The sequence below is a fragment of the Podarcis erhardii genome, assembly GCF_964252035.2.
Source record: "Podarcis erhardii genome assembly, chromosome: 3".
NCBI lineage: Eukaryota > Metazoa > Chordata > Lepidosauria > Squamata > Lacertidae > Podarcis > Podarcis erhardii.
Genome location: NC_138507.1, coordinates 86,810,740 through 86,836,230, shown reverse-complemented (window position 1 = coordinate 86,836,230; position 25,491 = coordinate 86,810,740). Strand labels below are relative to the sequence as shown.

General features: G+C 42.0%; 1 protein-coding gene across 1 annotated transcript in view; it reads right to left on the bottom strand.

The window, feature by feature from the left end:
* Positions 1-1,360: 1,360 nt before the first annotated feature.
* ZFAND3 (zinc finger AN1-type containing 3) overlaps positions 1,361-25,491 on the bottom strand; it is a 146,394-nt gene continuing 122,263 nt past the window's right edge. The window contains exon 7 of the mRNA XM_081854227.1: positions 1,361-3,909. Within this exon, the coding sequence (XP_081710353.1) occupies positions 3,755-3,909 (155 nt within the window). The 3' untranslated portion in view covers positions 1,361-3,754. The remainder of the gene's footprint in view (positions 3,910-25,491) is intronic.

The window sequence follows — 25,491 nt, the reverse complement described above, 5'->3', positions numbered from 1 at the left end:
TAGGCAGACACTGGCGAGGCACTACAAAGATATATAAGGGTTTTCAAAAGGCTATGGTTACCACATATTAGCTAACAACCTTAACATCTTACGAAACTGAAGCTGTTTTTAAATAAATAAATGCTATATCTAGGATTAGCTCCCTTTCCACTTTGCATGACAAGTGCATACCTTGAATGTGTGTGTGTTTCCTGTAACAGAAATCAAACCATTTTTTAAAAAAGGCATACTTCTTATTGAGACCAGCAAAGTCTAGAAAAATGACTTTAAAATATGTTGGGGGAATTTCAAATTGGTGTATTTCAGCACATGGACCAAAGGGCCTCAAGCCTGATGAACATCCATTTAAATCTGCTTTAGTGGAACACAGCACACTGGCAGAAATAGCCAAGTTTTAGTTAACTGCCTAACCTCAGAAGTTACATGTTTTGATATGTAGTGTTTTGGTACACATATCAAAGAACTAAAACCAAAGTTTTCAAAACAAAGAACAGATATGGAAAAGGAAAGGAAGAATGAAATTAGTGGAATATGCAGGATTCTTCTGAAAATTTTGATTTCCTCTGTGGAATTCAACTAATAAATCCATGAAAACCCTCAGACTGTACTTTTTCTAAATGGTAAAAGCTACAGATACACACCTCTGTGTAAGAGTAAAGATGTATGTGCCTCCTTTTAAAGGGAACATTTCAAAATTTAAATAAGAAATCAAAGGAATTAAGTTGGGTAGTACCAGAGTCTGCACTCCTGTCCAACAAATTGCACTTTCATTCAAATAACTGCACATTTTTAGATCTCCGATAGTCAAGGACTTATTTTTGTGCAATTCAGTCACACATTCATTTAATAACCACGAAAGCTGGATTCCGGGCATGGGCTGAAATTGCAGGTGAAGAAACTGTTAAAATGAATAGAAGAACATCTGCTACAGAAGACCCAATGGCTTTTTATGCCAAAGCAGTGATGGCAGTGCGTAGATAACTCAGCATGTTTTTGGCTCCTGGAACTAACTAATTTTAGGAGTGCTTGACACTCTTAAGATTACTTTTTACAGAGTGCAAAATGCCCAAGTGAAAACTGGTTACCTGATTCAGCATCATTTATTCTTATGGGAAGAATAATATTCTTATAGAAAAGAGTTAAATATCTAATTTTGTGTTCCATGTTTGTCAATCTGAAGTGGATGCCCCAATACAGCAGATGAAAATGATTGGTCTTGAAGCATGTGGAATAGCAATGAGACCCCTGTCACCTCTTCCCCACCTCTACACCCCATGCAATCACTTTGAAAAAATTATCAAGCCATAAATGGGGATTGCACTGATAAGCAGCAATACCTATTGCAAAACTCAGAGAGGAATTCAAAGTTTAATCTGATCTGTTTAATGGTTTTGTTTCTTTTAAGCAGGAGGAAAAAGAATTACAATCCTTTTAATATTTTCACAATGTTAAACTAAAACTGAGCTCTAGGCTACATGTGTAAGTAAATCTAGAACACAAAAAAGGGTTAAATAAGATTTTCTTTAAAGATACAAGAACTGAAGCTTTCTTTACGTTTAACAAACTTCACAGAACAGATACTGCAAAGGAACAACCCCCACACTTTTTTTTTTTAAGTGAACATTGTCCATAATCCACATGAACTTTGAGTAGTGTTTGCTCGAGAGCCACCTTGAAACCAACTGTGCACTTGTAACAGGGCTAAAGAAAGGGTTAACAAGGGAAAAATAGCATCTTCGTTATTAATCTGCAAAAGTCTTGTGTATCAATCAGAATGTCCATCAAATGCTATGCTAGGATTTTAGAAGGGAAGAAAGTGCATAGCGCGGCAGCAGCTGAAGTCCATGGTTTTTTTAAAAAACTCTTCATGGCAAATGCAAAGAAAATTGTCTCGATTTCCCCCTCATGCCGATGGAAAGGGAATACTTCCTTAGGAAACAGAGAATGCAGCTGGAAATTCCATTGCCGATTTCAAAGCCTTGAGTACAACACAGAATGGCTTCTCCATATTGAACTTTAGAATGTTGGAATATCTCAGATTTACTTCATTACAATTTGCACTGTTGCAATGCAGGCCCAGTCTCCATCACTGGCCTGAGTGGGGACCAGAGTAAATACAATTCAGCCTGTAAACCAGCAATTTACCTTCAACACAAATGGAATAGTCGGTGCCTCATCTAAACTACTATACCCCACAAAGCTTTTTTTTAAGAGTGACATCAGGGTAATTCACTCTTCGGGTGCCTTAAATTTAACCTTTTTGTGAAAGCATAAGACAACACAACCTCCCCCTTCCTCCAACAGCCCTCCCTCCCATTCCCAACTATATACCTAATTCCAAATTGCTAGTGGAGCGTTTAAAACCAGTTTGGGGAGCAAAGACTCCACATAGGGCCACCACCATTAAATAATCTTTGCCAGTAGCTGGAGGCAAACAGACGCTGCCATTTTCTCACCACTGCACGCTAAGGATGGTACAGTTTGGCTCAATGAGATAAGACAGACCACAATACAGAACTGGAGCATTAAAGAACAAATCTGGAGAGTCCCAATTCTAAGCAATGCATTTCATCATCATTTGCTTTGCCACAGGTGATGGGCAGAGGCCTTCACTGAGAGCTGCATAGTCACAAGGCTGGAACAGCCCGTTTGATTATCTCCTTAACACCACTGGAAGTGAGGCATACAAACTCAATTCAATACGGGGTGATTTTCCTGGTTGTTCCCCCAATATTGTTACTGAATTCTGTTTGCTACAAAATGTCCTTTACCCCCTCAATATAAGTCTAACTACAGAAAGTCAGTCTGTAGGATCCGGCCATGGCTACTGTGCTGTGAAATTAGCCTTATTTGATCAATTAACAGATACCTGCACTTAGCAAAAGGCAAACAAGAGCCAATCGGGTTTTGGCCGATGGGAAAACAGTCACAATGGTTGGCATGTGGAATCCAAACACACTGCTTCAGAAATGTTGTCGATGCTGCGTAGAAAATTGCACACCGCTTACTGCTTGTTCCAGGAATGGCGCTAACTTTAAAGCAATATCATCACCATCCTCCACCTAAGTGAAGAAACAGTTTCCCTGTAATGTGTTTGATAAAAAAAGTTGTCGTAAGAATCTGTCCCCTTCTTTTTGACTTCCCGGAAGATGTTCCCACCCAGAGAGATTCCCTGATGCTGGTGACGCTGCCTAACCTCAGAAGACACACGTGAAGATGGAATGAGCAACCAGTTAGGTCTTCTAGGTTCAGCAGCTACACTGCCAGCTCTAAGCAGAGTTTCACCCCTTCAAGGTTAGCTAGAAGTGAGGATAAGAAAACCAGGCTATTAAGGGTACTTTCTTCCAGACAGGTGTGCACATTGCAGTCTTTTACATCAGTTTCTACTCAGCTGCTGGAAGCTTACCAGCATAAGGCTTTTTTTTCTTTTCTTTTTTAAGAGCTTGACTCCTGCAATAATAGAAGCCTTTAGAAAATCCACTAGCCATGCTCAAAAATATTTCTTCATGGTTTTTGTTTTTGTTTTTCGTTTTTAATATGGTGGCTAGTAGGCACCTTAACAACCAGCCAGAAATCAGTGTCAATCACCATTAACCCCTAAACTACAGTACCAGGATGGTTGGCTAAAGAAAGGAAATTGATTGGCTGTAGTCTGAAACTTGCCCAGTACAAGGTGTCTGGCTGACTTTGTCCTAAATAAGGCTAACATTAGTGAACTAAGAGAACGGCATTTGGTTGTAGAGAGTCTTGCAACTCAGGAGCAGCCCTCGCCAATGCGCTGGCACGACCGCCCCACTTTCCGGTCCAGTTTCACCATTTTCATAATGGCTTCTTCACGCCCACGTCCCATGTGGTCAAATGTGCAATCGTGCTGTTCAGGCAGGCGATGCAACATACAGAACACGTAACCTGCAAGGACAGAAGTGGGGGAAGGAGAAAGATGAGAACACAGCATTAAAACACAGAATTCTATAGAGCAACAAGATCGCAACATCTAGGGTTGCAGTTCACAAACTGTATACCAGTTCAAACTGGGCTCCACACAAATAAATTAATTAATTAACAGTCAAATCCTCCTGTGAGCTCACACCTGGAGATAGCTGTCTGTTGCATCTCCACACAATTCATTGCTTTAGCTTTCCAGTCAGCTTCTGTTGGGGCTAAACTGACACGATTGCATTTGCACATCTGGCAATTTTATAAATTGCAGGCATGGGGAAGGCTGATCTAGACTGGGATCCTGACGTAGAACTTAGAGAGGCTTTATCGTGCTTTGCCTAGATCAGCCTCACTGTGCCTATTATTTGTACCTGTTTGCTCTAATGGGAACTTTGTGTCCTAAAGCAAGCAGCAGGTGTGGGATTCCTGCCCCAGTCTGGGACTGCAGCATGGGGCAAGGGTTAAAGCCCCCTCCCTGTCAGGGTATCGGCCCAGACTGGGACCTCTGAACCTTCAATTTATGTCATCCATGAAATGGCTAATGGCATCTCATGTAGTTTGGCCCTGACTCACTTCTGACAGAGGACCTCTGAAGAACAGTGATTTGTGCAGGGACAGGATGGGAAGGAATGCTATTCATACTCCGACACAGCCTGCCATTAAACCTTTACAAAGAGTCACGGGGGTCTCTGTTATCAGAAGTGAGAAACTAGGATATAAAACTGTTCATTTTTCTAATTTAGGAAATGAGCCTCAGAGAGCAGGACTTCTCTGAAGTGATATTCAAACTGCCATATATGCCTTAGAACCATCCGTAAAATTATACAACCGAAACGAGAATGAATATTGTTTACATACAACATTTTTGTGTGCCTTTTGCATTCAAGTCCACTGTTCACACACATAAATTATGACTGATCACATCATAAGGAAGCTCCATTCTGCCTTCTACACTAGATCTAGTTTTTTTTACTAAGGAGATAAATCTGTGCTTGAGTTGAACTGTACCCACTTCAGATTGCAACACCCACATAGAAAACTAGATGATTGGACTATGTGAGATTTATGTGAGAGAACACAGCCCTTTGGGTACCAATGTAGTTGTTGGACCTCAATCAGTAACGTAGCAACTGTGTTTCTGAGAAGTCTTCAAAGGCTGTCCCACATTTAATGCATTGTTGTAGTCTTGACTTGAAGATTACTAGAGCATGGCAACCATAGCCGGGCTAGTAAACCAAGCTAGACAAAATGTGGGAGTTCATGGTCAGTTCTACTGATATCTTCTCCCCCCGCCCCCAAAGGCAGCCATTTGGGTAAATTGTGAGACCAGTGTGAGTAGGGGAGTTTTTCCGGATCCAAATAGTGCCCTCTAGCTGCTGTTCACAAGCCTACTGGTGGCCAGTTGTCACTGTGATAGTGAATTTGAATATGGGCTTCGCCATGTCACACTGCAAGTGAGTGCCTCACATGACTGTTTCTCCACACAAAAATCTCCACGTAGGAATGTTGCAGCATGAGAATAGCAACACTGAAGGAAGGGTAAGCTGTACATTTTTAAAAATAATGTAACTATCTGTAATTAGACTATGATTACAATAAAACTGTTTGTGAGAAGTGCTAGAGTAATTCCTGGTTCACTGCCTAAAGTGAAAGAAACACCCCCCTTAAACACAGGCTTAGGGCAGGAAAATCTTTAAATTTCCAAAAATTAATACAAGGGTTTTTACTACACACACAATTAATTTGGAACACAGACTCCCATAAGTATTCAGTGACTGCAGTGGCAACATTTAAAGGAAATATTCCTGGATTTTATGGGCTTGGGAGCAGCGCCAATAATCTCATCTAAAATCAGGACACTTGACATTTTAAATTTAGCCCTGGCTTCATGCAAACGTTGCTGGTTGTCAACTTTATTTCTGAGTGAAAGGGCACAAGAGTTCAAATCACCCATAATCTGCAGCTCATGTCACAATTCAAATTTAAATAAAACATTTGTTTCTTTACAGATAACTCATTTGGAGCCACTTCAAAACTAACCTTAATAATGACACAGTTATTCCTGTACAGAATTCCACTCAAGTTCTTGTCACCTTCACCTCTCTCATGAAATTTTACACTTCCTACTGATTTGAAATTCTAATCGACAAAGGCTAATGCTTCACCTAAAAATACCTAGAAACTTTCAAAACTGAAGGCACTGCAATAGTTTTGTGCCACTGTGATGTATTGTTCAGGAATGTATGCTTCAGTGCAGCATTCTTGGAACACAGAAGTCTTTGCATACCTTCAAAATCCCAGAACAGAGGCGCATATCCAAGAACACTGGCATTCTTGGATGTGGGAGCTGCAGCAAAATGCTGCAGTGTGGAGTCTATGTTCAAGATTCCATTCCTTCTCACCCACTATTTTCCATCCCTCCACTAACAGCAGGCAGTTGGTGGCCACTGGGTACCCAGTTGACTTTGGGCTGTTTTTGCAATTCCCCCTTAGGATTCCCCTCCGCTAAGGATTTTTTCATATTTCAGTCTTTTTTTCCATTCCTCATATCACCCTCCTGTGTGAGTGGAGTTGCTTGGCTACATAAGAAATGGCACTCACAGCCTCAAGAGATGGAAACAGAGGATATATGTATTCTTTGGGTTTGCTCATTCTGGAATTCTGTTCCTTCCTTTTTAAGCATGGAGGAATTTTCTGCAATCAGCAGTTTGCAGCAGTTTTTTTTCTTTCCATTTGTTCTTCCCCCTTTCATAACTGATGCACACAAGTGATCAGTGAAACAGTACAGCATGTTTCAGACAAGCTCATCCAGATTCCCTTTTGCACCATGTTTTATCAACTTGTACAAGCATTTGTGTATATCCGAAAGGAAGAAAAGGGGGAAATGATCCGAATGAACAAAATGAAATTAAAACTTTGGCAAGCTGCAAGTGTGGTGGTATCTACATCGTCCAGACAGGAGAAGGAAAGAATATCGGCATCCTCAGGCTTTGATCCTGCTCCACAAATAAGACTAGGCAATTTGAAGCGTCAACATCAAGATATTCAGGTGGGGAGAAATTTGTAAGCATCCGTCATTTAAACAGAGATATGCGCAAACATTAAGGCAAATGACAGCCATTCTGATTAACGACCATTCATGCAATGGTATGTCAGTGTTTCTCCGAATTTCTGATAATTTATTTTCTGGATTAGAAATGAAAGTGCACTCTCCTGCCATCATTCACAAGGTTTATGTTTAGAATAAGAATTATCTGCCTTCACAGAAACAATCCCTTGTGTTTGTGCACATGTCTCCTCTTTTGAAAAGGACCAGACAAGTTTGGTAACTCATGCAGAGAGACAAGGGGCAGCCGCTGCCGTGGGCAATGCATTATTAAGAGGGCCTGAATAATCCAATCAGAGCCAGTGTTGAAACACTGGCCTATTGGGAAGAGGCAAAAACAGTGTATAGCAGAAAATCATATGAAGAATCTCTGTGGGTAGAGTATGGATTCATAAAAGTTTTAATTCTTTTATTCCTCATAGCATATTCCCATGACACGTGAGGATATAGAGTTCATAGAAAGTGACTGTTTCCGGCAGTAATTTACAATCTGAATAGAACAACTGTCCACTCTGCAGTAGAAAAATGTAACACTTTGCACCAACAACTTTTGTAGAACTGGTCATGAGTGTTTAACTGAGCTATTTCTTCTTCTTCTTCTTCTTCTTCTTCTTCTTCTTCTTCTTCTTTTTCTTCTTCTCCTCCTCCTCCTGCTCCTCCTCCTCCTCCTTTTAAAAAACTCCTTCCGTTCAACCCAGCTATTCAGACCTCTCCTGGCAGCCATGGCAGCTGGTTATCATAAGCACCTTCAAACATCTGAGCCAAAATTTAAAAGAAGCCAATTTAAGTGCCTCCCAAATGAGGGGTTATTTTGGTCTGATTAATTTTGAATCATGTGAGGAGTTGCTTACAACTGTCTTACCACTTATAATAATAATTTTATTATTTGTACCCCACCCATTTGACTGGGTCGCCCCAGCCACTCTGAGCTGCTTCCAACGTATATATAAAGCATTACACATTAAAAAGCTTCCCTATACAGGCCTGCCTTCAGATGTCTTCTAAAGGTTGCACAGTGACTTATTTCCTTGACATCTGATGGGAGGGTGTTCTACAGGGTGGGCGCTACTACTGAGAAGGCCCTCTGCCTGGTTCCCTGTAGTTTCACTTCTAAGCAGTGAAGGAACCACCAGAAGGCCCTTGGTACTGGATCTCAGTGTTTGGGCTGAACGATGGGGGTAGAGACGCTCCTTCAGGTATACTTGAGCTCTTACCACATGGTTGAATTACTAGCAGGCACAAATCTGGCTGTTTACACACGTGACATTTAGAGACATGGAAAGCTGTTTGGCAAAGGCCGAAAGCTCATTTGTAAGCTCATGGCACTTGTAAAAGTTACAGACAATAGCTTTCTAGGAAGTATTAGCTGTTTATAGCTCAACAGCAAAACAAAATCCTGACTGATATTGTGTCTACTGACCCATTGCCCAAGGTGCAATTGTCACAGACACACAAATGTATTAAGGGGCTTAACCTTTTTCCCACCATGCCTGTGGCATGGTGCAAAGCAACTGCAGGCGGAGAATATTTCTCATTGTTATGATTCAAGTAATTAAATCTGAGCTGGGAATGGCTGGCATGCTTTCTTTCTTCCACAGAACAGCAGCCTCATAAAGGAAGATCAAGAAGCTTGACTTTGCTTTACAAAACTGACTCAGGAAGCACCATTCATGGGATCACAGAGGAAGTCTCAGGTCAAGGGGTCTTGTACAAGAGATACTGACTTATCAGTTTCCAAGACCACATTATCTACAACAAAATTGTGATGATTATGATGAAGTGTGGCTGTTCCAAATTCAAAGTTCCAAGCTAATTTATTTAAAAAGCATTTTAGTGTTATAAATTGTCTGTGTCAGTTTGGTGACTCAACAGTTTGAGAATCAATGAATGCAATCATAGAATTCTAGAGTTAGGAGGGACCCACAAGGCTCATCTAGTCTAACCCCTTGCAGTGCAGGAATCACAGCTAAATAATCCCTGATAGATGGCCACCCCAACCTCTGCTTAAAACTCCCAGGTGAAGGAGAGTGTGCCACCTTCCAAGGTGATAAGGAAGGCATTAAATGATAAGGAATTAAATGATAAGGAAGCAATTAAAAACTCCCACAGCAAACAGTATTTACACAAATCTATTCAATCAGTCTTGGAAGTTTCTTCAACAATTAACCAGTTTAAGCAACTCCACCCCCATCGTTCAACCCGGACACTGAGGTCCAGCGCCGAGGGCCTTCTGCCAGTTCCCTCACTGTGAGAAGCCACGTTAGAGGGAACTAGCAGAGGGCCTTCTCGGTAATGGTGCCTACCCTATGGAACACCCTCCCATCAGATGTCAAGGAAATAAACAACTATCTGACTCTTAGAAGGCATCTGAAGCCAGCCTTGTTTAGGGAAGTTTTTAATGACTGACGTTTTAATGTATTTTTAATCTTTTGTTGGAAGCCGCCCAGAGTGGCTGGGGAAACCCAGGCAGATGGGTGGGGTATAAATCATCATCATCATCATCATCACTTAACAGTAGGACCACTGAATTTTCATTAGAAACAACTCTCAGCAAAGCTTCCACTGTAGAACATTGGGTTATTTGAGCACTAAACATGACAAGTGATGCCAACCCAGATCCACATACATGTTCCATGAGAAGCTATGTTACAGTCCAGTTTAATAGAGCTCTCACAACAGTTCAGAATCTAAACTTGAGATAAATTTATTTTGCTGCTTTTAGACAGCTCCGTCCTTGCACAAACCGTAATTACTGCTTTCTTCTGTGTCCTTAGAACACTGTGTGCTCTGTCCAATTCTACCCTCACTCCAAAGCCAGCATTTCAAATCAATACTTTCAACCCACTTTTAGTAATGCAACAGACAAACCAATGCCCATCTTCCTCCTACAGCCAATAATGTAGGAGAATTGAGACAAGCCGGACGAATGACAATACAGCTTCATCTGAAATGCCTTAATTGGAACTGAGTGGGCTGGTTCTACCATCAAGCTATCTGTTAAGAATGCCAGAATGCTCCTAAAAGAGAAATACTCTGTAGGAAATGTTACTTTGGAATTGAAGTGAAACATGAATTTTTCAAGAAGGATCTGACGGTAATGATGCAAGTCTAGTTTGCATAGCTTACCCAAAATATTAATTGTAGTCTTGAAATTCAAAAGGTCATGTTTTCCAACATGTAAATCACCCATGTGTATAATTTCATATACACTTTTATTCAAATGTATTTTTTAATGAATTTCGAGGCAAATAATAAAGTATGAGATTTTGCCAACATAGTGGCATTCGCCTGTTGAAATGAAATGCCAGAGGGAAGTGTTAACTCATTTGTGCTGGAGTTATAGTTTCTCATATTAAAAACAATCTGCCTTAGATTGAATCAGCAGGTCCCAAGGCATTTCACTTCCTCCCTGTGATATTCATATAGTGTTGCTCCACGGGTTGCACAACAAGTATTCAAGTATTTTGGTGAACGTGTTTATTCCACAAGCTTTGTTTTTTGAAAAAACAAAACCCACACAAGTGTGTTCATGTGTATGTGTGTGTGTGTGTGGTGTGTGTGTGTTTAAAAAAAATCAAAAACAAAAAAGCATTTTCTTTTCAACTGCATACCTATGAGGAGCTACCAAGGAAATCATAAATGAACTGCAGGCACAACAGGAAAATTATACTGAAAGAGATGCCTGAAATATTTCCCTTGGTCTACCTGCTCATGCTTTAGATCAGGGGTCAGCAAGCTTTTTCAGCAGGGGGCTGGTCCACTGTCCCTCAGACCTTGGGGGGGGGGATTGGACTATTTTTTTGGGGGGGTGAACGAATTCCTATGTCCCACAAATAACCCAGAGACGCAATATAAAATGTCTTACTGATAATTTACTGAATGTTTCTATTGATATTTTTATTGGCTGATTTGTATTTTTGGTTGTGATAGAGATTTTTTTAAAAAACTTATTGCGTTCTCTTAAGAGATTTTTCATACTAAGCAGAATATGAAATAATAAACCTTAATAAATTATTTCTCAGACAGGAGCCTTTCTGACCCGTAACTGGTAATTCTAGGAATTGAACCTAGGATCTTTTTCCATTGCAAAGCATGTATTCCCCCATTAAGCCCTAGTTGCTAGCTTTCGCTAAGCATTTTATGATGTATGTGCTTATGTACTTTCTTCATTATGTCAAGTAGTGCAATCTACTCCTTATGTTCTTCCTCTTTATAAGAGGCCTTTAATGCAGCCAGTCAAACTTCTAAGTTCTATACCCTTTCTTTATAAACTGCCTTTAGTTTTCTCAAAGTTTATCCGTTTTCAATGCCCTCGATAAAAAATGAATCAACTGTGAATAGTGTGAATGAAGAATGAATGCTTAACTTAGAAAAAAGAAATCTGCTACCAGGAATTGAATAATTAGAAATGATCACACCAAAAAACTTGGTATTCCAAAACAGAACTGGCCACCAAAGCATGAGATGCTTAATATCATTAGAACTATGAGGCGCTGCTCTAATTGTGTGACAAAACCCAGAACATCACCTCAATCTCAGTACATACTTGATAAATTCAATAAAGAAACTAATTTGCCTATGGTGCCTTTCTTACTATGGTTTAATCCTTGTGGAGCTGAGTCGTATTTCATTTGTCTGAAATATTGTTAGACCCTTCATCATAGAGCAATTTCTGGGTCCGATTTCTCTTGATTTTATTGTTATATTTCTTTGCAAACAACTCTGAGGTGTTTTGTTTTGTTTTTTACAATCAAGCGGTGTATACATTTTATGAAATAAATAAATAAATAAATAAATAAATAAATAAATAAATAAACAAACGCAGCAATATAAAACAACATATATGAGACAGGAGGAATAAAGATATACAACTGATAACCAAAACAATACAGTATGAACAATACCTGAACTAGGATATATCAAAGAGTTCAAATACATGCCCTCTTCTGGCTATACTAGATATGGATAAGGGGGGGGGAGTATACTGCAACTTTCCACAAAAACAATGACACCACTAATTGTGAAATGACAATCAGCCTCTACTTACAAGGCAGACCTTATATTAATAATTCTGGAAGCAGCTCAGCATACCTGGATCTCTGAGTAGATGTAGGCCTGGACTGGATGTTCCCTGCTTCTCTTTTGAGAGTTCAGAGACACCATAACCATATTTCTCTGCAGTTATTCACAGCCACAGATGCTTATTTAAGTCAACTGTGTTCTATCTGTTATGCTTCCTCAAGTTACCCTGGCCAATCAGGGGTCACGTTCTGGATGCAATGAAATCATTGCACTACACAGTCAATCAGATTTGGCTCCATGGCAATGTCACTAAGGGCAAATGAAGCTCATTTAGGGTAAGGGAAATGTTTCCTATCCTCATCTACTTCAATCAGGGGTGACTCAAACACTTTTGCACCTCTCTCCTAGCAATGCCATCAAAATGACTGAAAATTGGACATTCTTTTTTACAGTGATGAAAAGTTTCATGAAAGGCCCTTGCTCCTTATCTCAATTCAAAATAGCTGTGAATTTTGTTACACAGCTACACTACCAGAGCTTACCCTGAGCTACCTCACTGAGCCTCAGTTCTGGACTCATCTCTTACAATGTGGACATAGAACATTTTCCTGGAGTAGTATTTATACCTCTAGAAGTCTCTGCATGGAGCATTTATCTACACTAACATGCCTCCCCAACACTGAGGATTTAATTAAAAAGCCAAAGTGTATCCAAAAATTTAATTAAAACAAGTAAGCAGTACTAGGCAGCCTGATAATATATGTGTATCATCTGTTTTTTGCTTCAGCCCAATGAAAATGCAAGGCAGATAAGACATTAATAAGGAACAAGAATAAATAATGCCGAGTTTCCAGGCTGAGACACTTTGTCTATTACAGAAGCTCCAGAGGCATTTACATAGGTCCATGTATTTTAACCTCAGGAGTGGTTTTACAGGCTTTACAGATTCATGTTTTAAACATTTCAGTGTATTTGCAATTAAGCTTTGCTATGTTCTTGACAAAAATAGTTACCAACATCTGCTGCAATGGAAACTATTTGAGCCATCACCTGTGTCAAAGTGGCTGATACATTAGCAAGTAAATGTGCCCAATTTGTTTCTCCAGCATCATCAAATCTTTTCTCGTAAAAAGAGAGCTTTGGTCTATGTGTTCCAAATTCAAACCCTTATGTTAGGATCTAATTTAATAATTTGAAGTATAGTAATCCCTCATTCACGAAGCAGAGAATATTCATGTGCCTTGGACTATATACACGCACATGGGTGTGGTTTTTGTGTGCGCAGATATAGTAGATACGTGCACAACAAATTTCAGATCTACAGGTCATCTAATTCAAATGAAGCTTGCACTCCTCATTCAATGTATTGTCCAGGCCCAGCAACTGAGAGTTTGCTCTCTTCTGCTAACATATGGTTAGACTAGTTGAGCTGTAAGTGCCTTCCCATGACCTAAGTACTACAACGCCGACAACAGTTCACATACAACCACCGCCCTCAAATCATATGAGTCTTTATACTGAAGTCTGGACAATAGTTTCAGCTCCTTTAAACAAATAAGAATATTAATATATATAATTTCACAGAAGCAGTTCTAACATGTTGGGTAGATGACGCAGGTGGAGCTGTGGTCTAAACCACTGAGGCTCTTGTCCTTGCCGATCGGAAAGTCGGAGGTTCGAATCCCTACAACAGAGTGAGCTCCCGTTGCTCTGTCCCAGCTCCTGCCAACCTAGCAGTTTGAAAGCATGCCAGTGAAAGTAGGTAAATAGGTACCGCTACGGCGGGAAGGTAAACGGTATTTCTGTGCACTCTGGCACTCGTCACGGTGTCCCGTGGTACCAGAAGCAGTTTAGTCATGCTGGCCACATGACCTGAAAAGCTGTCTGTGGACAAATGCTGGCCCCTTGGCCTGAAAGCAAAATGAGCGCCGCACCCCATAGTCGCCTTTGACTGGACTTAACTGTCCAGGGGTCCTTTACCTTAGAACACACACACACACACACACACACACACACACACACACACACACACAGTTTTGCATGAAGTTTGCATGAATAATAAAGTTTGCATAAGTTTGCATGAATAATAAAGTACACACACACGTGTGTATGTGTGTGTGTGTACTTTATTATTTTTGCTCTAATCCAGGAACCATGATGGTTGAAAAAACAGAGACAAAACTTCATGCAAGTTTGCAATGTTAAAATCTTGACTGGAGGCCACAAGTGAAGCTGTGCCTCAGGCTTTGCTAGAAGTCCAGTGTGGATTTTATGAGGTGTGTGTGCTCACACACAGTCATTTCAATCTCAAACTCTAATTACTAACTTTGAAGTACTACAAAGGGAAACTTTTCAATTCACCTAGCCATTTCCTCTACATTATTTATTTGTTTTTCAGTAACAGCCTGCTCTAAGCACATTCTCTCCTAAAAGCATTTTCCCCATGCCAATCCGAAAATCATCATCTGCATTCTAGGCTCTGAACAATGACATACTCTGGCCAAAGAGAATTTACCACAGGAATATTATATACTAAAATGACTTTTAATCCACAGAAGATATTATGTACCGTATTTTTCCATCTATAAGATGCCTCCATAAGATGGACCGTCTTGAGGGGCTGGGAGCTAGGGGCACTGTCATACAGTGGTTCCGCTCCTTCCTCCTGGGCCGTGTTCAGAGAGTGGTGGGGGGGGATGAGTGTTCAGACCCCTGGGCTCTCACTTGTGGGGTGCCTCAGGGTTCTGTCCTCTCCCCCATGCTTTTCAACATTTACATGCAGCCGCTGGGAGAGATCATCAGGAGGTTTGGGCTGGGTGTTCATCAGTATGCGGATGATACCCAGCTCTACCTCTCTTTTAAATCAGAACCAGTGAAGGCGGTGAAGGTCCTGTGTGAGTGTCTGGAGGCGGTTGGAGGATGGATGGCGGCTAACAGATTGAGGTTGAATCCTGACAAGACAGAAGTGCTGTTTTTGGGGGACAGGAGGCGGGCAGGTGTGGAGGATTCCCTGGTCCTGAATGGGGTAACTGTGCCCCTGAAGGACCAGGTGCGCAGCCTGGGAGTCATTTTGGACTCACAGCTGTCCATGGAGGCACAGGTCAAATCTGTGTCCAGGGCAGCTGTTTACCAGCTCCATCTGGTACGTAGGCTGAGACCCTATCTGCCTGCGGACTGTCTCGCCAGAGTGGTGCATGCTCTGGTTATCTCCCGCTTGGACTACTGCAATGCACTCTACGTGGGGCTACCTTTGAAGGTGACTCGGAAACTACAACTAATCCAGAATGCGGCAGCTAGACTGGTGACTGGGGGCGGCCGCCGAGACCATATAACACTGGTCTTGAAAGACCTACATTGGCTCCCAGTACGTTTCCGAGCACAATTCAAAGTTTTGGTGCTGACCTTTAAAGCCCTAAACGGCCTCGGTCCAGTATACCTGAAGGAGCGTCTCCACCCCCATCATTCTGCCCGGACGCTGAGGTCCAGCGCCGAGGGCCTTCTGGCGGTTCCCTCATTGCGAGAAGTAAAGCTACAGGGAACCAGGCAGAGGGCCTTCTCGGTAGTGGCGCTCGCCCTGTGGAACGCCCTTCCAGCAGATGTCAAAGCGATAAACAACTACCTGACATTCAGAAGACATCTTAAGGCAGCCCTGTTCAGGGAAGTTTTTAACGTGTGATATTTTATTGTATTTTTGCTTTCTATGGAAGCTGCCCAGAGTGGCTGGGGAGGCCCAGCCAGATGGGCGGGGTATAAATAATAAATTATTATTATTATTATTATTATTATTATTATTATTATTATTATTAAACCATCCCTATTTTTGGGGACTCAATTTTAAGAAAATGAGGGGAGATGGCCCAAAGTTGTTGAGCTTCTCTCCCCAGGCAGGCAGAAAACACTCCCTAGCTTGTTTCCCGCTTGTTGCAGCATCAGAGGAAGTTGCACTCCCGCCAACTGGCTGGCACGACGCTTCTCCCCCCCATGCCACTATCCGTGTATTGGATGACCACAGTTTTTTGAAACAATTTTTGAGTCAAAAAACCTTGTCTAATACACAGAAAAATACAGTCTGTTTCTGATTATATATTTTTGCTGATCAGGAAATGTTTTCAAACCTTGAGAAATCTCCTTTTTCATTTATAGGTAAAGGTAAAGGGACCCCTGACCATTAGGTCCAGTCGTGGCCGACTCTGGGGTTGCGGTGCTCATCTCGCTTTATTGGCCGAGGGAGCCGGCATACAGCTTCCGGGTCATGTGGCTAGCATGACTAAGCCACTTCTGGCAAACCAGAGCAGCACACGGAAACACCGTTTACCTTCCCACTGGAGTGGTACCTATTTATCTACTTGCACTTTGACGTGCTTTCGAACTGCTAGGTTGGCAGGAGCAGGGACCGAGCAATGGGAGCTCACCCCATCGCAGGGATTCAAACCACCAACCTTCTGATCAGCAAGTCCTAGGCTCTGTGGTTTAACCCACAGTGCCACCCGCATCCCTTATATAGCGCTTCTAATTAGGAAAGTGATTACAACCTTGTACTTTTCCCAAGAGAATCCTTTTTTCATTTAGGCAGATGAGAACCAAAGCTGAGAATGACTAGAATCATAAAGTTGGAAGGGTTCCTGAGGATAATCTAGTCCAACCCCCTGCAATGCAGGAGTATGCAGCTGTCCCATACAGGGATCGAACCTGCAACCTTGGTGTTATCAGCACCATGCTCTAACCAACAGAGCTATTAAGGCTATTTAGGTTTGTATCAGCTTCCCCAACCTGGTGCCCTCCAGATGTTCTGGAACACAATGGCTGGTGGTCTGGAGATCTGGAGGGCACCAATTTGGGGAAGGCTGGTTTATATTAAGTTGATGGCCCAGACCTGCCAGATCTCTGTCCCAAAACCATACTGTTTCTCACTGCAAATGGGCTGAATTGGTTAGCCCATGCCCCACTTCTATTACTTAAAAAAGTTGCTCATTTACCATGTGCAAGCAAAAAGAAAATGTGCTTTTTAATAGTTCCCAACAATCATGGCTAGTAGTTCACAGTATATTACTCCAACATCTCTCTCCGGGCTTCTCTAGAAGGCAAGGCTGAAACTTGGAAAGGTACAGACTCAGGTGATTCACCACCTGTTCAGGTCAACTTTTTCTGTGCATCACGAGCTGACTAAGAAATGAATGCCACAGCAGAAGAAACTGTATGGACAGAGTTTAATCAATTTCCTGCCTGCAACCTAATATTGTTTGGGAAAGTGGTGGAGCATTTTTTAACTCTGTTGGTGTTGTGTGTTTTATTGAACTAAGCTATATCATTATGTGTAATGCCACACAACTGTTTTGTTTTTATTTGTTACTTCTTAAAAATAAAATTGAAAAAGGTATTTATCTTTATTCTTCAACATAATGTCCTCTGAATAAACCCAACCAAGCTCATCTATACCATCTGGTCTCCGTCTGAATGCACATGTATCTGTTTCTAATGAGAAGGAAATCCCTATGCTTTTAAGTTGGGCAGCCTGAGTATCTTGTATCTTAAGGGTGTGCCACCTTTCCAATGAAAGTAAGTACACTTCTAATTCTGCTTAATTGAAACAGTATTCCCTTCAGCAATGACGCTTATATGGCATTCTGCAATATTATGGGAGGTTAGGGATTATATCTTCCAGGGTTATGCAGATAAAAACTAAATGATTCTTTGGATATATGCTGTGAAAGCCTTTAATGCAAAGCACAACATGTTTAAGGATTCCATACACACTTTAAACAATAGGTCATCATTAGAAATTAAAAGGTACAATTGTTGTTTCACATATTGATATTGCCATATGTATTAACTTATCAAACTGTCATGCATTCGCTAACATCTTAATATGCTTTGCCCATTAGCAGTTACTTGAAATAGCTCAATAAAGAACATTAGGGCATTTTTACATCACATGCTCAGTACCAAAAATACTTAGTTTTCATAATTTGTGTGGTTTCTGGACACTGATAGCCAATTAACTCAAGCTGGAATGTCATTCTTCTCATATGGCCATGTATGACCACTATGAACTGGACTGAAAGCTGCATACGCTTCGTACAGGGATTGCTAAAGAGCCAGCAGATGGTGGTAATTTTCCCTGTCATTCCTGACCAGTGCTGGATTTGACATGGTGACAGAGGTGAAATGTTTCACATCCCATTACCAATCCCCTAAGCAATTCTTGTAAGCCTTGTAAAGACTTTACTACTGCAGAAAGCAGCTCAGCTTAAGAGTTTTTGGCAATTTCATGCCACTCTAGGAAGTGTAAATCCAATCCTTTATAACCTTTAAAATTTTCAAATTGTGAGTTTTAGTGTCTTTAGTATCTCTGATTTAGTAGGATTAGTTCAATGTTAATCAGCTCAATGTTCACACGTCCTAAAAATCTAAGTCTAAACTAAAATAAACTAAACTGGTAAAGTTAGCTTTCCCACTAAAATCGGCTGATTTAAAAATTTCCAGTAAGATCCATGATGAGTGAATCACTTTTTGGATTCAGGAAAGAAAATGGCCTTGTATCTCTTTTAAGAGGTGAAGAGCACTTTTGCTCATAAAATTTGATTTCAAGATTGGAAATCTGTCTCAAGCCTGAAACTCAAGCAACCTAAAATCTTCCTTTCAAGCACAACGCTATGGCAACTGCAACAGCTAATGTGAACGTTTATAATCTTGAATTCAAATCAGGTAGCCAACAGCTGCATTCACATATCATGCTAAAATCCTGGGTTTAATGTGACCTGCATTCCCCCCTTCCTCCCACACAGTTGAGAGCAGAAGAGTTTTTAGAAGCTTTCATTTCTGTTTTTAGTTAATCATGGTGTCTGGGTCATCCAAACCAAAAACTATGGTTAATTTCAAAAAGAAAGCATCAGAAAGCATGATTGACTTCTTTGAAATTAACCATAGTTACCATTAACCACGGTTTGTCATGCCAACATTACAAACTATGATTCATGGAAAGAAAAAAGTTATGAACTCCTCATTCTTCTCCTCTTGCATGGCCAACAGGGGGAGAAGGGAGACAGAGGGAGCCCAAGGCTTGCTTTGGCCCATATGCACATCAAGCTAAGCCATAGTTCTGTGTGACTTGACAATGTGGCCAGCTAGAACTAATATTGTTACTTAAGAGGGTTTTTGGAACAGCTCAGATTTAGCAGGGTTCTTTTTAAAATTGTGGAATATGTTTTTTATGTTAGTAGTTGAACTTTTGCCCACTGAAACTTGATACTAATAGTGCATTTATGAAATGAGTATCCACCATGCGAAGCCAAGCCCCCAAACACTCCACTCAACGCTTTGAAATTATCACTATCTGAACATTTGGCTGGCGTAACTGCCATCTAGAAATGTCTTGTAGGAAAGTGGCATTACTCCAGTATTGTTGATTTAAAGGTTAGCCAGTCAGAGAGATGCAGAATGAAAATCTGCTTTCACATTTCTGTTCCTCACCAAAGCCTGCAAAGTGCATTAGCAATTAGCAATTCCTCTCACCTCTCCCAGTTCGCTGTGTGAGAAAGCTCAGAACTCATCTTACAAATTGCTCTTTTGAAGATCAAAGGAAAGCTGAATTTGTCTATGTGTGCACTAGATGAGATTGTAATTTAATGGAATTTTCAGGGAAGGCTTGGTGGCATGTTCCTATGACAGCCCCAGGATAGAGGATTCAGGGGAGCTCTATGACTCTTCCCTTCTGAGCGCCTTCCTTGCCTTTAATTGGCACCTCATTAGAAATTAATGAAAATGACATCCTCTGTTCTTACTGCTCTAGGCACAGCACACTACAAAAAGCCCCATCACAATTCATAACACATTCAATTTATATAGCAATAGCTCTTAAGCATTATTTATGAGATGTGAATTTCTTGTCAGCAGTTAATAACCTATACAGAAAAGAAGAGAATGGGGGAAAAGAGACTGTGAGCATACACAAGAAAATATTTTAGCAGCAAAGAGATGCCTTGTTCATGTTTAAAGCACCTTTGCAGTAGCTCTCATCTCCACTAAACTGTTAAGAGGTGGCTCCCCCCTGGCTAGTCCTACAACCCTCTTAAATACAACTAGTATCCTAGGATGAAATGGTAGCAATAATGCTGGTGGATCTGGAAGATATTGAAATCATAATCATGAAAGCTCTGTGGAAGGTTTGAGAATAAACAGAAGTAGACATGCCCCACTGTTAGCACTGAACAACAAAAACCCTCATCAAATGTCATCTCCCAAAGCACACAGAAGGTAAATGTCCCGTGAACACCTCTTCATGGTGAAGAAGGCCTGAGCCAAAGGAATCCAGGAAAGATGGCCTTTGACAATGTAGACTTGCATTCTTCCTACCACCCACTAAAATATTTTTTTTGCCAGCAGAAGGTTGAGTTGCCTAATTTCTTTCTTGAAAGCATTAAGAGGGAAGGAAATTTGGCTCAAACGTAAGCGTTATCAGAGCACAACTGCTTTTCACCTGCAGGAGATCTTTTGGGTTCTCTTAAATTATTAGGATTCAGAAGCTATAAAAGCATAAGCAATACATCAAAGTAGGATGTATGGAAAATGGCAATCTATAAATTATGCAGACCTAAACCTTTAAAATAATTTTTAGCTCTAGGAGTTAAAGACAGCAATCTAAATGGTGTTTTAAAGGTCATGAAGAGGCCAAGGTAGATTCTAGAGTACAGTCATACCTCGGGTTACAGACACTTCAGTTTGCGTTTTTTTGGGTTACGGACTGCCGAAACCTGGAAGTACTGGAATGGGTTACTTCCGGGTTTCGGCGGTCTCGCATGTGCAGAAGCTCTAAATCGTGCTTTGCGCATACGCAGAAGCGCCGAATTGCAACCCGCACATGCGCAGGGGTGCCGCTGAGGGTTGCGAACGTGCATCCCGTACAGATCACGTTCGCAACCCGAGCGTCCACCGTACTTACATTCTGTATTTCTGAGGATCCAAATCTATTAGGATTGTCACCATGTTGCATACCAGGAAAACATCTAAAAGCAGCACTTCTTAGAATAGATTACAAATCACAGGGACTAACAGTTTTTGGGACATGGGTCACAAATTTAGACAACTAGTATACAAGTATAATTTAAGCAGTCACTACAGTACTCAAGCAGCAACCAGAGCCTTGGGGGCAGTTTTGCCTCTAGTCTGCTGGCGTGTCAGCAGAGGGGCTGGTGGTTCAGGCTTGACGATATCAGAGCCAAGAATTGAAGCCCTCCTGCTCCTCTCAAAGTGTGCCATAAACTCCTGTTGCCCATGCCAACTGAGGCACTCTTGCAATCCAGGAGATGAGCAGTAAGTGAAGTGACACTTAACACTGAAGTTGGAAGCAAAAGCAAATCTAACACAGAGACACAATGCTATAATAATAATAATAATAATAATAATAATAATAATAATATTTATTGATATCCCGCCCTCCCCAGCCGAAGCCGGGCTCAGGGCAGCTAATAACAATCAAATAATCAAACAATCAAATAATCCAACATTTTAAAAACATTTCATTATAAAAATTAATTAAAATCAAATTGATGGCAACCATTAAGCAAAATTCTGAGAAGGTTGCCAGAGGAGGGGGTCACGCTGCGCCCTAACCAAAGGCCTGGTGGAACAACTCTGTCTTGCAGGCCCTGCGGAAAGATGTCAGGTCCCGCAGGGCCCTAGTCTCTTGTGACAGAGCATTCCACCAGATTGGAGCTGCAGCCGAGAAAGCCCTGGCTCTAGTTGAGGCCAGCCTAACCTCTCTGTGGCCTGGGACCTTCAGGATGTTTTTATTTGCAGACCGTAGGTTCCTCTGTGGGGCATACCAGGAGAGGCGGTCCCGTAGGTACGAGGGTCCTAGGCCGTATCGGGCTTAAAAGGTTAAAACCAGCACCTTAAACCTGATCCTGTACTCCACCGGGAGCCAGTGCAGCTGGTATAGTACCGGATGAATGTGATCTCGCAGCGAAGACTCCATAAGGAGTCTCGCCGTGGCATTCTGCACCCGCTGGAGTTTCTGGGTCAGTCTCAAGGGCAGCCCCACGTAGAGCGAGTTACAATAATCCAGTCTGGAGGTGACGTGGATCACAGTGGCTAGGTCAGGGCGAGAGAGATAAGGAGCCAACTGCTTAGCTTGGCGGAGATGAAAACATGTCGCCTTTGTTGTAGCTGTAATCTGTGCCTCCATAGAGAGGGAGGTATCGAAGATTACACCCAAACTCTTAACTGACGGTGCTGACACTAATTGCACCCCCGCAAGAGATGGGAGTTGCCCCCTCAATCCCATATCGTCCCGTCCCAGCCAGAGGACCTCTGTCTTCGAAGGATTTAACTTCAACCGGCTCCCACGTAACCATCCAGCCACAGCTTCCAAACATCTGGTCAGTGTGTCTGGGGCCAAGTCAGGATGGCCATCCATCAACAGATAGAGTTGGGTGTCATCGGCATACTGATGGCAACCCAGCCCAAAACTCCCGACAAGCTGGGCGAGGGGGCACATAAAGATGTTAAAAAGCATCGGGGAGAGTATCGCACCCTGAGGCACTCCACCAGAGGCGCCGACTTATAAAAAATATTGGGGGGGGCCATACCGGGGTCCTGCCCCGGGAAGTTTTCTAAATTTTAGATGAAAATTAGTGAGTTTTAAAGTTTTTTAGAGTCATATGATCAACATTAGAACCCCGAAAACTCGACTCTCTATAACTCCACACTCCGGGAAACTCGACAAGCCTGAAACACTTTTTGGCTTTGAAAAAAGAAACAAAACATAAACACGCACGGTATTTTCGTAAAAAGCTAATTTAATTTACAGTAACAATTATGCTTATAGACTATTACAGAGCAGTGAATATATAGCTCTGAAAAGACTGAAATGATATTTAAATAAATCCTAAACTATCATTAAAAGAATAAAACATAAAATATTGCTGTCGCACAGTAATAGCACTTTGATTAATAAGTGAAATAGCTAATTTAAGCTTACTTTGAATAAGGCTGAGGGTTCATTAAATAAAAATAATATCTCAAAGTTAATGCTTTAATACAGTTAATAAAGTTAATACAGTATGCCTAATACTGTATGTAAATACTGTAATACTGTATGTAAATAACGGGCTTTAATTGGGTCTTACACCCTAAAAATATTTAAGTATTTGAAAATAACAATTACAGTACTATAGTAATATAGAAATACAGTACTAAACTAGTACTAATATTTCGAAACTGAAAATTTAACATTCTGTATGTATTTAATTCTCTATTTTATAAAGATTTTTAATATCTGACAGTGAGTTTGGAGTAGCCCAATGCAAAAATCCTGAGGATCCATGTGGATCCATGCTTTGTAACCACGTTTTTGCACCACTGTGACCCTAGGCAACAGTGGGTGCGTGGTTTTTTTGGTGAAAGATGTAGCCATGGACATGCTATGTGATCTGATGGTGAATTTGGGGTGACCCAATGCAAAGATCCTGAGGATCCATGTGGATCCGTGCTTTGTAACCACGTTTTTGCACCACTGTGACCCTAGGCAACAGTGGGTGCGTGATTTTTTTGGTGCAAGATGTAGCCATGGACATGCTATGTGATCTGATGGTGAATTTGGGGTGACCCAATGCAAAAATCCTGAGGATCCATGTGGATCCGTGCTTTGTAACCACGTTTTTGCACCACTGTGACCCTAGGCAACAGTGGGTGCGTGATTTTTTTGGTGCAAGATGTAGCCATGGACATGCTATGTGATCTGATGGTGAATTTGGGGTGACCCAATGCAAAAATCCTGAGGATCCATGTGGATCCGTGCTTTGTAACCACGTTTTTGCACCATTGCAGCTCCAGGCAACAGTGGGTGCGTGATTTTTTGGTACAGACTGTAGCCATGGACATGTAATGTGATCTGATGGTGAATTTGGGGTGACCCAATGCAAAAATCCTGAGGATCCATGTGGATCCGTGCTTTGTCACCACGTTTTAAATGGGGAGGGAAGGAAAAACACAGAAGGGACAAGAAGCACAAGAGGGGTGTGCGGAGAAGCAGCTGGCTAAGAATGCAGGGAAGGAGTTTAATGGGGTGGGGGGGAGGAAAGGAAGGCAAAAGTCCCGGTCCCCCCAAGCCAGCCCTCTCTCTCTCTCTCCCACCTGCGAGTCCCTAGAGCACGGAGAGGAGGAGGTGGTGGGTTGGAGCCTGCACGCAGTGTGACTAGGAAAGAATTAGAAGGAAGGACTCGATCCTTTCCTTAACCCTCTGCTTGCCAGGAGGGCAGGGGATTCCCTGCTCTTTGTTGAGTTTGAGCAAACGCAGCAACAGAAGCGGGTGGGCAGTAAGACCCTGAGGCAGAATGCAGGAAAGCAGCAGCTTCCGCCTTCCCTCCACCCGACCGCCCGATCTTATTTTTGCCTGATTTTTGCCTATTTTTGCCCCTGCGCTCCGGAGTCAGCTCCAGGGACCACACATTCGCTCAATAACACACACAGACATTTCCCCTTACTTTTTAGGAGAAAAAATCTGCGTGTTATAGAGCGAAATTTACGGTAATAATTTTCTTAAATTATTGGGGGGGGCAGAGCCCCCCAAACGAATTTTTGAGGGGGCTCGGGCCCCCTCAGGCCCCATGGAGTTGGCGCCTATGCACTCCACACACCAAGGAGTGGCGCGATGACAATTCCCCCCCCAAGCGCCACCCTCTGTTCCCGACCAGAGAGAAACGAGCGCAGCCATTGAAGGACTGTGCCCTGGATCCCCACGTCGGCAAGGCAGTGGTCCAGGAGTTCGTGATCAACCATGTCGAAGGCTGCTGACAGGTCTAGAAGAATCAGCAGCCCTGACCCGCCTCGATCCAGCTGCCTGTGGAGATCATCTGTTATGGCAACCAGAGCCGTCTCGGTCCCATGACCAGCGCGGAAGCCGGACTGGAATGGATCCAGAGTTAAAAGTTCACAGCATGGCAGGAAGGATAAAGGGCAGATATCTGAGAAACCTAGGAAGGAATACAACATCGTGCTAAAGTGAACACTCCATCAGGGGAAGCATTTCAGTTTGCCAGAAGCAATGATCCCCTTAGTCTTCCCAGCATGCATTGTTCCAGGGGTTTTCCTGAACTCCCCAAGGCAATTTCACAGGGGGCATGGGGGACTAAGGAGGGGGGCGACCCCATTGTGCAAATCAAGTCATTGCACAGGGCTTCCACTACTGAGAATCTTGCCCCTGCTGTTTTTGCATGCATAGCAGATAGTGGCCTTGTTCAGACAAACATAGCTTGGCTTAATAAAGAGAGTTATGAACAAGCCTTTTGCCTGTGCATGCAGCCTCTTCACTCCTTTTTCAGTGTGAGCAATCAAACCAGGAAGTCTCTAATTAACCAGAACTTCCTGTTTACTCTGAAACAGTTAACTATGGCTACTAACTTCAAAATGAGCCACAACCTTAAACC